The sequence below is a fragment of the Haemaphysalis longicornis genome, unplaced genomic scaffold (genome assembly GCF_048455015.1).
Source record: "Haemaphysalis longicornis isolate Haplotype H1 unplaced genomic scaffold, Haemaphysalis longicornis Haplotype H1 scaffold_12, whole genome shotgun sequence".
Lineage (NCBI taxonomy): Eukaryota > Metazoa > Arthropoda > Arachnida > Ixodida > Ixodidae > Haemaphysalis > Haemaphysalis longicornis.
In genome coordinates, this window is record NW_027526225.1 from 13,415,682 (window position 1) to 13,430,451 (window position 14,770).

The 14,770-nt window shown below is 47.0% G+C and overlaps 1 protein-coding gene across 2 annotated transcripts in view; it reads left to right on the forward strand.

The window, feature by feature from the left end:
• LOC144162422 (ATP-binding cassette sub-family G member 5) overlaps nt 1-14,770 on the forward strand; it is a 107,444-nt gene that overhangs the window by 79,452 nt on the left and 13,222 nt on the right. For both annotated transcript variants that reach the window (XM_077692943.1, XM_077692944.1), the window contains exons 7-9: nt 3,241-3,472; nt 8,210-8,421; nt 13,886-14,024. In XM_077692943.1, coding sequence (XP_077549069.1) covers nt 3,241-3,472; nt 8,210-8,421; nt 13,886-14,024 — 583 coding nt within the window. The remainder of the gene's footprint in view (nt 1-3,240; nt 3,473-8,209; nt 8,422-13,885; nt 14,025-14,770) is intronic.

Here is a 14,770-nt window from a genome sequence, read left to right on the forward strand (position 1 = left end):
TCGTTACATCCAGGCTTAACTGTAGATCCCCATACGAGGTGACAGTAGGTTACTTGGAAATAAAAAAGCGAGTTATAAATAAGAAGCTTAACATACGTGAGGAGGGTTCGTCGGTTAATGTGTGTTATCCCTACAATGCTAGATAACTTAAGTGCGACGGAACTAACGTGCGCGTCCCAAAAAATTGTTTCCGAAAATATTACGCCATGTATCTTAACTTTTTTAACTGTATATATATTATTCTACTACCACTCAACTCGTTTCTATTGTGCATACCTTTTCTTCAATTTTTGACAAGTCCGGCCAAGTTGACGCAATATTTTTAGATCTAAGCAAAGCATTCCACAGGGTTGCGCATTCAGGTCTTCTTTATGAACTTAATACACGTAATGCTCCGCATCTTCTAATAAAGTGGATTGCCTCATATCTTGAACATAGAAAAGAATTTGTTGACGTAGGTGGTCGGTTTTAGATGTTGGATCAGTTAAATCCGGGGTGCCTCAAGGAAGTGTCGTGGGGCCTTTGTTATTTCTGATATATATAACCGACATTGGACAGAAAAATCGTGCACGCCTCTGTCTAACAACGGCGATAATTGAACGCTAGGGAAAGCCATGGAACGCCCGTCGTAAAGCAAAGCACTAGACAGCAGAATCGTAGTGCAGTAAACCGCGCCGATAATAAACAGGTGTCGGCCTGCTGCTGGGTGTTTGGTTTGGGGTCGGACTTGATTCGGGAGAGCTTCGGGTTCCCCCAATATTGTTGTTTCGACAGAGGGGTAGTTGATATTTGCACTCATCTTCTGTGCTTTGATCGTTAATGATTAATATTCATCAACTCATCCAACTCTCAGTCTTCTTGAGCGAATTTCAAGTTCGTCGGTTGGCCTTGCAACTTATTGCAGAAATAAGTCAATTCTGCTAGCTTAGCTACTAAACAAACTATTCTGTTTTGCGACTTTGATTTCATTGCGTTGGTTAGTCTTGTTATTTGTTCATCGTTTGATCAACCCTATATGGTTATCTCAGATGGGTAAGACATGTGCGCAACCTGTGGGATGGTCTTCCGTCAGAGTGCGTTTGAGGCTGTTTCAGTCTATTCGCGCGTCGAAGCTTTCAAGCAATATACAGGGTCAGTCTTCATTGTCTCAGAAATTGCTCCAATTAGTGATGAGAGCAGTGTTAATATTCTGCTACTGTTGTCTCTGTGAAAGATTTGGAGTAGAATGATACAGCAATCACTTCCTAGTGTTTCGTTCACATCCTAGGAGGACGTTTCCACTGGTCATGCTTAACGCTCACCCTACTGTGTGTATTACAAAAAATGCCGACTTGCAGCATATCCTTTGTGCTACATGAAGTGGCCATGACCGTGGCGTCTATCACGATACTAAGTAACCCTCGACTGTAAACCGGAAATTGTTTTTAAGCCAGTCGGAAAACAATAAAATTTTTCTATAAGTTGACGTGATTAAACCAAGTCTGTCGATCTATGTAAAGTGTGGTTTCCTCGCCGAGCGCTGGCAGTGGACACGCACACCATTGCACGCAAGACACAATGGCCTAGCCATAAATATTTTTTTTTTTGGGGGGGGGGAGGGGTGTTGCACGGCGCAGAAAAAAAAAACACAAAAGAAAGATAGCCTGCGCGCACCAATTATTTCATTTTCATTTTATTAACATTTTCTTCATTATGTTTTAACATATTATTATACCGATGCGAAGTGTGAACAGCGTGGGCGAAAAAAAAGGGCTAAAGGAGGAGGGCGCAAACGGGGGAACACGCCGCTCAGAAAATTGCTTCTGAAGGCGCGAATTCGCACACTGACCTTGGATACAGCCAGAGCTTTTCTTTTATTATTTTTTGACGGCACGCGCATGTCCTCTCTTCCTCTATTCCTCTACGCACCCCTTCCCGTGAAACGAACGAGCGATTCAGCGCTGTCAGTCTGCGCAGGCGCACCGGGAGCTTGCCCGACGCTGGCTAAGCTAGAATTTCAGATTGAGGCTACAAGCAGCTTTCTGGGGTTGAAAGAACACGGAGAAATAGCACGGAACGTGGAGTAATTCTTCAGCATTAGCGAAAGGGTGGAACTGCTTTGGCCGAGCTAAACAAGCGAAATAGGTTAAAGATGGTAGGAGCCTCTGCAACAACAGCTAGCTACGATGATGTGGTCGTCGATAGTTTCTGCGAACATGTCGAGTCCGCAATGAATAAAGGAACAACACAATTCACGATTGTGGTGGGAGACTTCAACGCAAAAGTAGATGAGAAAAGAGTACGATAAAGATCAGTGGGAAGCTTTGGGATAGGCACTCGCAACAGCCGAGGTGATACTCAGGACCTCAGCTGTTGGAGGTCACTGGGTGAGGGCCTGCTGATGATGATTATGATGTACTGGAGTAACAGAGCTTTCGCTCATAATGCGACATGAAAATCCAGAGAACTTTCCTGACTTACCCTGGTGTATTGTGAAACAACTTACGAAATTGGCGAGAAAAACAGGCCGAAAGAAATGGAAAAACGGTTGTTTGAACGGAAAAATCGAAAACGCAGCTCCGCTGTGCTGATACTGGAATAACGTTCAGGTGATGCTATGAGATTTACTAGATTATGACTCCGTGATCCCACGGACCAGGGGTTCCGTCTATGCACCAGTCAAACCCGGTGCACTCAAAAACATTTTATGTGTATCCGGGGTTAAAATTGCGAATGAATGAAGGAACTTATTGTTACCACCATGCAAAGGAAAGACCACCAGCAGGCGTAGTTTGTCTCACCTGAGGGTGGACACCGGAACGCCTGCTGCTGTAGAGGTGTGGGGACCAAGGGTAGACCGGAAAGAGAGGAGAGAGAGAAGGCAGGATATATTTATAAAGGATCGAAAAATGCGACTGGTGCTATCCGAACACAATAACGGTGACAGTTTTTTTATGTTCCTTTCGTGCATAGCTGTAGGCAGAATACAAAGCGTTAGTTAGCATGGGTCCGACAACGATACTCAGATCTGTGGACGCAGAATACAGCGCAAAGCTGCAATAATGGCCAAAAAAAGAATAAGTGGTTGCTAAACTTTGCCCAATGACCGAGAAGTTACAAATGCATTTTGGTCGACTAGTTGCCGAATATCCATTGATGAGCATTGCTTGGCTTAGCGAAACATACAGCTGCAGGCCCTCTTAGCTAAAATGAGCGCTTGTTAACAGCTAGGGCGTACGTTCAAGCAGTATGGCGTCGCAGTGTGTCTGGCCACGGTGGACCGTCGTTCGCGGGAGCGCTTCATCGAGTCCAGCAGCCAGATTCAGACGCTGGTGGAGAAGTTCCGCAACGACGGGGCTCGCTACCGCAAGGCCGGGCCGCCCTCCGAGCTTGGCGGCGGCGGCGTGATGGCGGACGCAGCGGCACCCTACAAGCTTCCCCTGACCGCCTATGGACAGCCGTCCTGCTGGCAGACCTTCTGGGCTCTGTACGGGTGAGCCGGCCGGGACGTGTGCCCTCGTTCTGTCCTTCTAGAAACCAACCACACTGTGTCGGGTTTCACCACTTTAAATGATTTCAACACGCGCAAGTAAGTGACGCGGAGCTCGGGGTTGCATAATAAAGCTTGTAAACGACGCTGGCAACTACAAAAGCCACTGGCAGTAAAAAAAAATACAACCAGAATTATTTCGTAGCGACGGGTAAGACGAAATTAAATCATTGTTCCATTTAATTTCGGTCTCAGTTTCATTTCGTTCACTTCGTCTTCCGCTCACTTCGTCGTTGGCATCTGCGGACAGATCTTTCGCTGATCTAATCAACGTCTGAATCAATAATAAGCAAGCTACGAAAAGCGGAAGAAAGAAACTTTCCAGAAACACCCACGAAACAGCGTGAACAGTCAAACCAAGAGCAAACTCTCATTCGGCAAATGGATTTGGCTCATTTTGATCCGTGAAACAGCAGGATCTAGCTCATTTTTTATACGAACTACGATCTGCGTACACGTTTTCAGGCCGTTGTCTCAACTATTTTCTTGCCACCCCTTTTTAGGGGAAAGTTGCCGACTTTTTTGTGGTCGCTGCAGTTTTAATCGATTTATTTTCGATTTCTGAATCTGGCTCATTTCGAAAAAAAATCCTCCTATACTTGCGGTAACATGCAAGTAACAATTAGTTCGCTCACCACTTTGTACATCGTGCCGCCTTTCTTCCTGCACTTTAAGCTTTCTTCGCTTTCATCAATCATGCGCATTCATTTCCTTATGGAGATGCTGGGACCGTCGTTGCCAACACTCTTACGTTTTGCTAGGAGGAATTCACCAATCTGCTAGCATTTTTAGGCCTACAGAACTCATGAATAACTTGCATTAATGTATTGTAAGGCGAGTTGCGTCCCGTTGGATTGTCATGACTTTTCCAAGATGATAGTCTTTCTTGGGCTACATAAACCCGCAATTTTCCGTCTGTCTGTCTGTCTGTCTGTCTGTCTGTCTGTATGTATGTATGTATGTATGTATGCATGCATGCATGCATGCATGTATGTATGTATGTATGTATGTATGTATGTATGTATGTATGTATGTATGTATGTATGTATGTATGTATGTATGTATGTATGTATGTATGTATGTATGTATGTATGTATGTATGTATGTATGTATGTATGTATGTATGTATGTATGTATGTATGTATGTATGCATGCACGCATGTCTGTCTGTCTGTCGATTCAGCCACACAGCAAAGATGTAAAAGAATTCTGAAACTGGTAGCAGAACCTTCCCATGTCACTAAATCTGATGCCATACCTCAAATTTGTCGACATTGTTGAGCAAAAAGAAAACATTAGGCATATTTGACGCGTAATATCAACGCATAAGTGCCACTAGAGAGTGTTCTTTTAGTTGAAAATGCGTGTGCGCTTGATGTTCGCGCCAAAAAATAAAAAATATTCGCTGGAAACAATATTTTGACAAACATACTCCCAAGAGCTCGCGCCCCAACCCAAACCTCGTGGCAGCGTTCCATATCAAACAGTAACGAAAGCTTCCAATTGGCGGCGCGCGAGCAGCGGAACGTAGTAAAAGTGAACTGACTGGAGCAAGCCTCCACCGGGGGAGCAGCGAAGCGGGAAGAGAAGAGCGGTCGGCGGGGGAGAGATCCACGTCGTAGGGGAGGCAGACGACTATCGCTCTTTAACGACAGCTGCGACGAACTGAGCAGATGCGCGGCAGCCAATTTTCTTCTTTCATGTTGTAGCACATCTCGCAGGCGAATTGTCTCGGTAATTTTCTAGTGTTACAAGCAAAGAATGTTACTAAGAGCTCTAATGGTACTCCTATCTAAGCTGTACACATAGCTTATTAACATTGCGGGATTGAAATCTAGAATGAGTTATAAGATTTCCCGGGCAATTTTCTCGCCTTACAAAGAAAACAAACGCTACATAATTCTGAAAAATTGGTTACTACTTCATAAGCATTTTTCCGCCCCTTCTCCGTTTCACCGTAATAACTATTCGTTGGCGTCATCCAAAAAAACACATTAACCTCGGCAGACCTTCTGTTCGGGAATCTGTTTTACTGAATCGTGCGAGAGTGCCGGACTCGCTGTTCAGTTCTCGTTTTTTTTTTTTTTGTATTTTGAGAAATCGCGTGAGGGCACTGGATTAGATACATATCTGTGACTTGTTTAGCTCATTTTTCTTTTTTTTTTCTTTCTGGTATGTTTTAATTAATTGTGTGATGGCGCCAGATCATATAGACCTTCGACTAACGTTCTCATATCTTTTCCTCTGAGCAAAAACACTGGTCGGCAACCAATTCATTCTTCTGAGAATGACAAATGGAGCACTAATTGGGGCTAAGCACTCCTAAAAAATCTCCGATTGGTCCAACGGGTTATGTAAAGAACAATGATAGGAATCACACTTGGAGATAGCAAACAGCAGCGTAGAATGAGGAACAAACTCGTATGGACGACATTATAGTTGCAATATGCAGTTGCAATCTAGTTGAAATCTAGTCCAGAAATATAGTTGAATGCTGGAAAGGGCAGCTTTTTTTCGTTTCATTCCCTCTCGTAATGTATTTTGTACTGCACACGGAGAAATAAATAGCTTATCTTATCTTATCTTATCTTATCTAACGAGGGGAAATAAGTGGGCTTGAGCAGAGCACGTTGGCTTATGAGAGACAGCAGGTAGGCCCTCCATTCAACGGAGTGGGGCTGCCAATTGACAGAAAGCTAAATAGAGGCAGGTGTGGCATCTCTGTGGAGGGATTAACCGCAAAACTCGGATGCAAGAAATGGACTCGGCTCGCTCATCACAGACGTGGCTGAAAATTTCTGGGAAATGCCATCGTCGTTTCAAACAGTGTAGTAATGATGATAACGATCATGACGGTTCATTCGTTTGGACGTGCTTTGGGATAGTACACTGTAATTTACGCAAGGTACTTTATTGCCACACTGGCATATCGCCTGCCCGTTGCACTTGTACCTTCCGTTAACTATTACAATATTATCCTTTTCACACATATCTAGCTATACACCGCCAGTATGATCCCTCCACGTATTCACACCCTCAATGTGGGCATTTAAATCTGCTACAAATATCACCTCGCCAAGTGCTACGAATTCCTTTATCTCATTTGTAGCTTTGTGTACTAACTTTACAAACTTTGTCTTGCGACGTCACTGCCTTTGCAATCACACCCCACTCCAAGGTTTCCCTTTCTAACCCACTGGGACCCATTGCCGTATGTGCTCCTTATGTACTTTCTCCTACTTTGGCAATTATTTCCTCGCCTAATCATCATATGTCCACGCCCCCCCCCCTTTCCTACATCCTGCCGTCCACGTTCACACACATCCCACATGTATTCATAAATAGCTTTTGATTCCTGCATATCTGACACGTGAAAACCACGCGTCACTTTCCTCCTCTTCCCCAGCTGTCTTTCAATTATTTCACGTCCTCCTGGCATGCTTATTTACCCAATTTTAATGTCTGGCCAGGTTCCTTTGCTTTGTTTTACCCATTTTCTGCCCTGCCTTAGCGCTCTCTCCACCCGGTATTTCTCTACCCGTGCTACTCGATCCGCCTGCCTGAACGCTCAGAGCCCCCCTAAAAACCTTCTGCTTGAGCCGCGAGTCACCAATTTACGCGTTCAGCCAGGCACTCACTAAAGTGTAACTAGTACGAAGAGTGAGTGTTCCGACAGACGTATCCAAGCTTTTAGCTCTCGCACCGCGTCTGTTCGGCAGCGCCGTAGCATCGCAGGTTGATGTCGCATGGTTGCGTTGCTGGGGCATGCCAAGTAAAGCGGATATTCTGTGGAAGAGTACTTTTTTCATCGCCTAATCTGTGGTTTTGCAAATAGCAAGGTCAGATCACCCCTTTTCGGGTGGTAGCACACGCATCTAAGTTGATGGCCATAACGTAACCTCCAAGTCAACAGCTAGAGACAAGAGTCCACCGTAATTCTAGTTGTAGGGATGCGTGCCCATCTCGCATTACGGAGGTACGCGGTTCGATTTCCGGACTCAGATGTACCCCACCTCCTTTGCAACTCAATTAATGTGGTTAATAGCAGCTCGCTAAGAAATTTGGTGTAACTGGGGGCGTTACCTCAGCTGTTTTTTTTTATTCTTTGACGCGCTGGCCACATTTATGGGCCAGCTCCTGGTCGTGACGACGTATGTCCGACCTACCGCGTTAACTAATAGTTTCATACTAAAAAAATAAGCTGTGGCATAGCGGCAATGAGTGTCACTTTAAACCTATGTGCCTGGGTTTCATGTCCAAAACTGTCCCGTATGCAATTTTGTTTTTAGGACATGAGCAAAAAAAAACCAGCTGCAGACATTAAGATTGGAAGAATAGTTCGGTGTAGCCTGAATCAATTCATGCCTGATGACAGTACAAAGGTATCCCATTGATTTAAAAAAAAAAATTCTACCATGACACATCCCGAAAAACTGCACAAAATAGAGGCCTATAACTCCGTATTCCCATGTTTAGACTGTGAATGTTTCGCTGCACAAATCGTTGCGAAAGCTACAATGAAATGTCGATGCAGATGCACAGCTCTCAAGAAGCCACAAACTGGCCGCTTTGGTGTCTGTTGAGCGAGTCAAGCCACCAGTCGTAGCCACGTGCCTGTGTGCAGTGGTTTCGGTACCGGAGCAAAGCGCGCCGACCTTTCGTTGCGCTGTGCACACGCAGGCGTCTGTGGGCGTCGACGTTCAACTGCAACGGGCGCGCCCTGGGCCATCTGGCGCTCCGGCTGGCCCTGATGCCCGTGCTGTTCGCCGCGCTGCTGCTCTTCTACTTCCCGCTGTCGGGCTTCCAGCAGAGCTTCCTCACCAGGAACGGGCTCTTCCTCAGCTGCTTCGTGGCGGCAAGCTTCGGCTCGGCAGCCGTCACTGCCGTCACGTGTGAGCACGCCGCTGCCGTTCCATGCTAACGGGGCCGCCCCTCGGCCGCACAAGTATAGCCGCACAGTGGCCAAACCAAGAAAGTTCAGACAGCGTTAGTTCAGAGACCACTGCAAGTCACGCCACATATTAATAGAATTTTCGTGCGCGACTAAAGCAGTGTCGCGCATCAAGCATTACAGTCGGACAGACTGGGTTCTCAGTTAAGTCCGCAAAGTAAAAAAAAAAAAAAAAACAGGTTAGAAACGGTGGGGGAGATGGGAGACGTAAGCAAACTCTAAAATGAACTCGGAGCTCGAGCTGTTCCAACCAGAGTGGCTGGAGGGTGGCCAGTCAATGGTGACGCTGTGGGAAGACCCGGGTTTAAATCCCGCATGAACCCAAACGTGTTTTTTTTTTCTTTTTACGGTGGTTGCCACTTTGTTAACATTCATTTTGACTCCAGCGACACTGACGACGCGAGTGACTTTGCGCGTTTGATGAGAAATAACACTTACGCCTTAATTCCTGCAGGAATTAAGGCAAGGAGGAGTGAACAGAAGGAGTGAACAACTAAAAAGACTGACAACACCTTTCCGCGACGCGAAAGGTAACCTGGTGGCTCAGAATTTCAGCGCTGAGGCCGGGATTTTTAGATTAAAAGTCCCACTTCAAGAGAGAAAAGCATACCAAATATATGACGGTCCACTTTCTTTGTAGTTTCATTGAAGCCGTGTTCTTGACCAACGGTCTGTGCACGTGTCCCATTTTTCTTCTGGCGATGAAATCTCATTGCGGTAGTCACTGATTGATTGTTGCCCTGGCTAGTGCAGCTACCGCTCTCTCGCAGTATTTTTTTTTTGTCGTAGAAAAGGAGGACCCTTTTCCCTTCAGGACGCCATTTTTCTCCGAGCTGAATCGAGGAGGCAGTTCTATTAGGGTTCGAGCTCTTCCTGACAACGTCGTGTCGGGACATTCTAGATGACAGCTGGCTGAAAAACTAGGCCATCCATCTAATGCGCAAAACAGGGAGCAGAAATCGTATTCGTTTGGAGAAAGCAACCGTCGCAAAGGTTAAAGCGAATTGGACGCACGCATCTTGAAAGACGTCTTGTCCACGCGTGTTCGTCCGTTTCAACGAATCTCTTGACTCGGTCGCGTCTTATATCACTGGCGTGATGGAGCGAGCAATGAACAAAGCGCACGCCCACACAGAAAGGGAACCTCCTTGTTGCGCTATTGTATTTTGCGGGAGGGGCGCTTCGTTGAACCTGTTTCTTCAAAGCATCTACTGCAGCTGCTTTTGGCGTTTGACTGCATAACCTTATAATTCTCCTGCATTGCCAAAAACGGTCAGCGCTGAGAAGAGATTCTAGCGTCTGTTCTGTCGTTCGTGCTGCCATCGAGCTAACCGCTGAAAGAGCTCCGCTCCCATTAAAACCTAACGCACATTAATATTACACTTTCACGAAACAATGGAATCTTGCGGCTTCTCTTTGTGAGTGTGCACTTCAAAAACAGACATCTGCAACTGAAGGGGTGGTTCGTCTTTGAAATTCCCGCATTTTAGCAGCGCGGTGGAAGAGCCCGGGGTTACGTCCATCGTGAAAAAAGTCTCGAGTTCTTTCGAGCGCCCGTAGCCGCGAGGCGTGCTATCTCCTTACAGTTTACAGCACACCGGCATGTTGGCTCCCACTCTCACCCCCGCGAGCGGACCTGGAAGTCAGGGCGAGCGGACGACATTCCAGTAGAGCGAAAAAGCTCGTTTTCGTTGGTTTGTGCGTGGCCTTGTGGGGAAAACAACTGAGGGATCTCTTCCGCCCGTGGCCGCAAGTGTTGCGTTAATGGGGTTAAATGGCCAGGGCGTTTATTCAGTGTCCCGCCGACTCACGCGGCCAGGCAGGGGAAAAGGAGCAAGAGTGGTCTTGCACGAGGCAAACCGTCGAGGAGATACACTGGTAGGATTTGCAGAGCGAAATAATCTGAACTTGGTGAACACACTCTTCTACAAACGAAAGAATAGGAAATGGACATGGAAAAGTACCGATGGTACAACTAAAAACGGAATCGACTCCATTCTAAGTGACAACCCGAGTACCGTGCGAGACGTAGAAGTTCTAAATAAGATTCGGAGCAGTCATCACAGGATGATTAGATGCAAGCTGGGTCTGAATCTCAGAAGAGAAAGAATGAAACTCGCAAAAACTAAGAAACGCCGCATGTAATCAGTCAGAGCCAGATCGCAGGAGTTTAAAATAACTCTTCAAAACAAATTCGCACGTCTGAACGAGCAGAACGAGGTCCCTGTAGAAAGGCTGAATGACAACCTAACATCGGCACTCAGTGAATCAGCAGCAGCTGTGGGAGATGCAACACGTAGAGAACAAACTGGAAAACTAAGAGAAGGAAGAACTAATTACCAAACGTAAGAACATGAAATGTCAAGTACGGTGGATCGGATTGAAATAGCCGAGCTGTCGAAACTGATCAACCGAAATAAAACAAAAGACGTTCGTGGACATGACAAGGCAGTGATCGAGGAAAGTTGCAAATAGGAGACAGCTTGAAAGCAAATAAGAGAAAGTTAGCCATCGGCAAAGACAGGATGCACGCACTCAGAGCTGAGCAGGAAACATTACGCTCAACTTGGACGAGATAATTAAGGTAGCAGGACAATTCTACACCAGGCTGCATGCCAGCGGAGTTAGACCAGGAGAAACTACTGAGAATACAAGTTCCACTGGCGATGTCCCAATAGCAACTAAAGAGGAAGTTGTAAAGACTCTCAAAGGTACGAAAATACGAAAAGCTGCAGGTGACGACGCCATAACCGTGGATCTTTTGAAGGAGGGAGGAAATATTGTAGTGGGAAAGGTGGCAGTACTGTTTTCGGAATGCTTGAAGACTGAAAAAATGTCCATAGCTCGGAAAAACACCAACATTGTTCTGGTTCATCAGAAGGAAGATACCAAGGACCTCAAGAACTACAGACCTATAAGCCTACTCTTAGTTGCTTACAAGCTGTTGCCAAAGTTATGGTTAGCCGCTTAGGTACAGCCTGGGTTCCCATCAACCCCGAGAGGTGGCTGGGTTTAGGAAAGGGTACTCAACCATGCATCACATCCATGTCGTCAACCAAGCGACAGAAAAATCCGCACAGAACACTAAGCCCCTTTACAAGGCATTTATAGACTATTAAAAAGCGTTTGATTCTGTACTCACCCTAGCCGTTTTAGAAGCCCCAAAAGACCAAGGACCAGAGGAAACCTACATAAGACTTCTAGAAGACATATATAACGGGTGCAGAGGCAGGATAACCCGCCACAAGCAAAGAGATAAATTCCCTATCAGAAGGAGAGTAAGACAGGGAGGTACCATGTCACCAAAACTATTCACAGCATGTCTGGAGGATCTCTTTAGAAAGCTGGACTGGGAAAACACAGGATCAAGGATAAACGGGGAATACGTGAGCCATTTGAGCTTCGCGGACGACATAGTCTTGTTGAGTGGGACTTGAGAACACCTGCAAAAAATGCTTGAGGAACTACAACCAGAAACCTTGGCGGTGGGGCTAAAATTACTATGAATAAATCTTACGTATTGAGAAATAAGCATGCCAAATCCGTCTACTTCACCTTAGTACACGAAACAGTAGAATCAGTAACCGAATAAACCTACTTGAGATAGATGGTTGGGGCTCATCCCAACCATGAGAAAGAAATCCGGCGCAGAATAGGTATGGGATTGGGAGCACTCAGCAAGCACTCCCAAATAATGAAAAATGACCTTTTTCACACAAAAGAAAAATGCAAAACCAGTGCATACTACCGGTTATGACGTATAGAGCTGGAACGTGGCGCCTTACTGAACAACTAGAGAGCAAACGTAGCATGGCTGAACGTGCCATGGAACGAATAATGTTAGAAATAGCATTCAGGGACACGAAACCAGCTACCAGGATCAGAGAACAAACTAGAGTAGAGGATATCATTGCTAAAATAGATAAAACTAAATGGGCTTGGGCTGGCCATGTAGTCTGACGAACCGATAACCGGTGGACAATCAGGATAACAGAGTGGGTACCAAGAGACGCGTCTAGAAGAAGGGGAAGACCAATAACACGATGAAAGGATGAAATACGGAACTTCGAGGGTAAACTGCGGACTCGAGTGGCGCAGGACAGGAGCCGTTGGAGGCCCTTCGTCCTGCAGGGGACCAGAGTAGGCTGATGATGATAATTATGGCGATGATGATATTTTCAACTTGTTCTCCAAGTAACCACGGGTAAACTAATTTTGGAGGCAGGCAAAAGAGAACGATCCTTGCCAATGGCAGCGCGGAACGCATCCTTAAAGCGAACACCACTGACAATAAGTGATGGTTCAGTTGTGATTTCATGTTTGGCAAGCCGGTGTGTAAGTTGCGGCAGTTTAGACCCAACACTCAGGTGCGAATAGGAAGAGGTGGAGCAGTAAACTTTCGTGGGGCCAAACCTCGGCTCGTATTGTGCTACCGCTTTTGTCAGGCCGTGGGAGCGCTCCCTGCTCCACAAATTACTGAACCATAAAAACGAGGCGCTTACTGTAGAGCAGCTGAATCTGGTCGACTAGGTCCGAGCTGGCCAGCATGCCGGCCAAGTGCTCGGTGGTAGGAGAGAAATGAGAGCTAGGATGGGATTTCGGGGGTATTTCTAAACCATCTGGTAGAGGAATGGGCAGTATTTGCGGGTGGCGGAGTAAGAAGAGCGCTGTGTAACTTGCAGGACGTGCTGAGAGCAGAGAAGGCACAACGCTGCGCTACCGTGCCGAGCGCCTTGGCGCTACCACTTCTTCTGTCTCATCACTCACTTATGAACCGCATGCTAAGAACGCGCTGCCCCCAGCGTGTCTCTCTTCCTTTCGCTGCCCCAAATCGACTGGATGCGCGGCGCATGACCTTTCGAAAATATAGCAGAAGCGTTTCATGGGAAACGTTATTGTTTTAAGACACCTATAATCAGTAGATTCCTGTTTAGTTAGTCGATGGTCGGGGGCGGCAGGGTAGGGCAGGGTAGGCGACAGTGGACGCGGAAGTCACTGTAAATGTAAAAGCGGGGCACATTATCGACGTCTTGCTATGAATGTGGCGCAGCGCGGAAAGGGGGAGGGGGTGGGGGAGGGGGGGGGTTCGGAGGGATAAATGACTTCATATTAGCATGTAAAACTGAAGTCTACGGGAAATAAAAACGGCCTATGCGCGTCGTGCCCACTTTTCGCACATTTCTGTGCTACTGTTGCGGAACCCAGGAAGGTGTGGTTCAGATCTCAGTAATACCCTCAAGCGTAGTGATTCTATGCTCCATGCAGTAATTATATATAGGTGCCCGCAAATTCTCACAACGTATACGAGTGGCTGGTCCAGAAAACGTTTCAAATCAGAGCATCTAAAGCGTAGCGCGGGAGCAGTTGGTCGCCCAGGTGCCTTGACAGCTGCGCGGGTGTTTCAGATGCCCCCCACCGGACGCGGTACTACCAGGAGAGCCGAGAGGGGAAGTACCGGGGTCCCCTGTTCGTCTTCACGCACACGCTGTTCAGCATTCCACTAAGCCTGGTGAGCGTGTTCGCCGGGGCCACCATCATCTACGCGTAAGTACGCACTTGCTGTTCAGCGAACCTTGCTGCACTCCGGCTTACTTACTGATAAACCTCAAGAGGCAGATCAATAGGGCTGCGGACAAGGCATTCGTGCGCCCCGCAAATTCTTAATCTTGCCCTCCTATACGCAGTCATCTGATTACCCCATTAAACCAGAATCCAAAAACTACCCCCTCTACTGAATAAATTGATAAATGTCTGTTCAAACTGGTCAACTGCAAACTATTGCCCGTATACTAACCTACGCACGATTTTAACGGGCAACTTTTTAAGTGCGAATGCACTTCTTAAGCGAGCCTGAATCGTCCGCCGCCGTCGTCCGCATAGCAACAGCTGCGGGTGCGCGCGCTCCTCGTCTTCTCTAGCAACGGGGGGAGATGGGCGCGCGCTACTCTCCTCCTCCTCTCTCCGCTCAGTGACTGCGGGTGTTGTTCGCCTCCTCTCCACTTCGGGCGGGAGAGCTCTCGCTCGCGTAGCGGGCGCTCCGCATTCCGACGCGTGAGGGCGCTCGTGTAGCCCTCGCCGTAACGGCGGGCGCTACTCTCCTCCTCCTCTCTCCGCTCAGTGACTGCGGGTGTTGGGCGCCTCCTCTCCACTCCAAGATCACGATATCCACCGTAATCGCACAATCAACAACCGTGCATTCGCACTTACACACTCTCCCCCACGGGGAAGTGCGAGGGAATTTTTTTCTCCAAAGGTAGACTTTAAGTTTGTGTGTGCTTTGCAATAGGGCT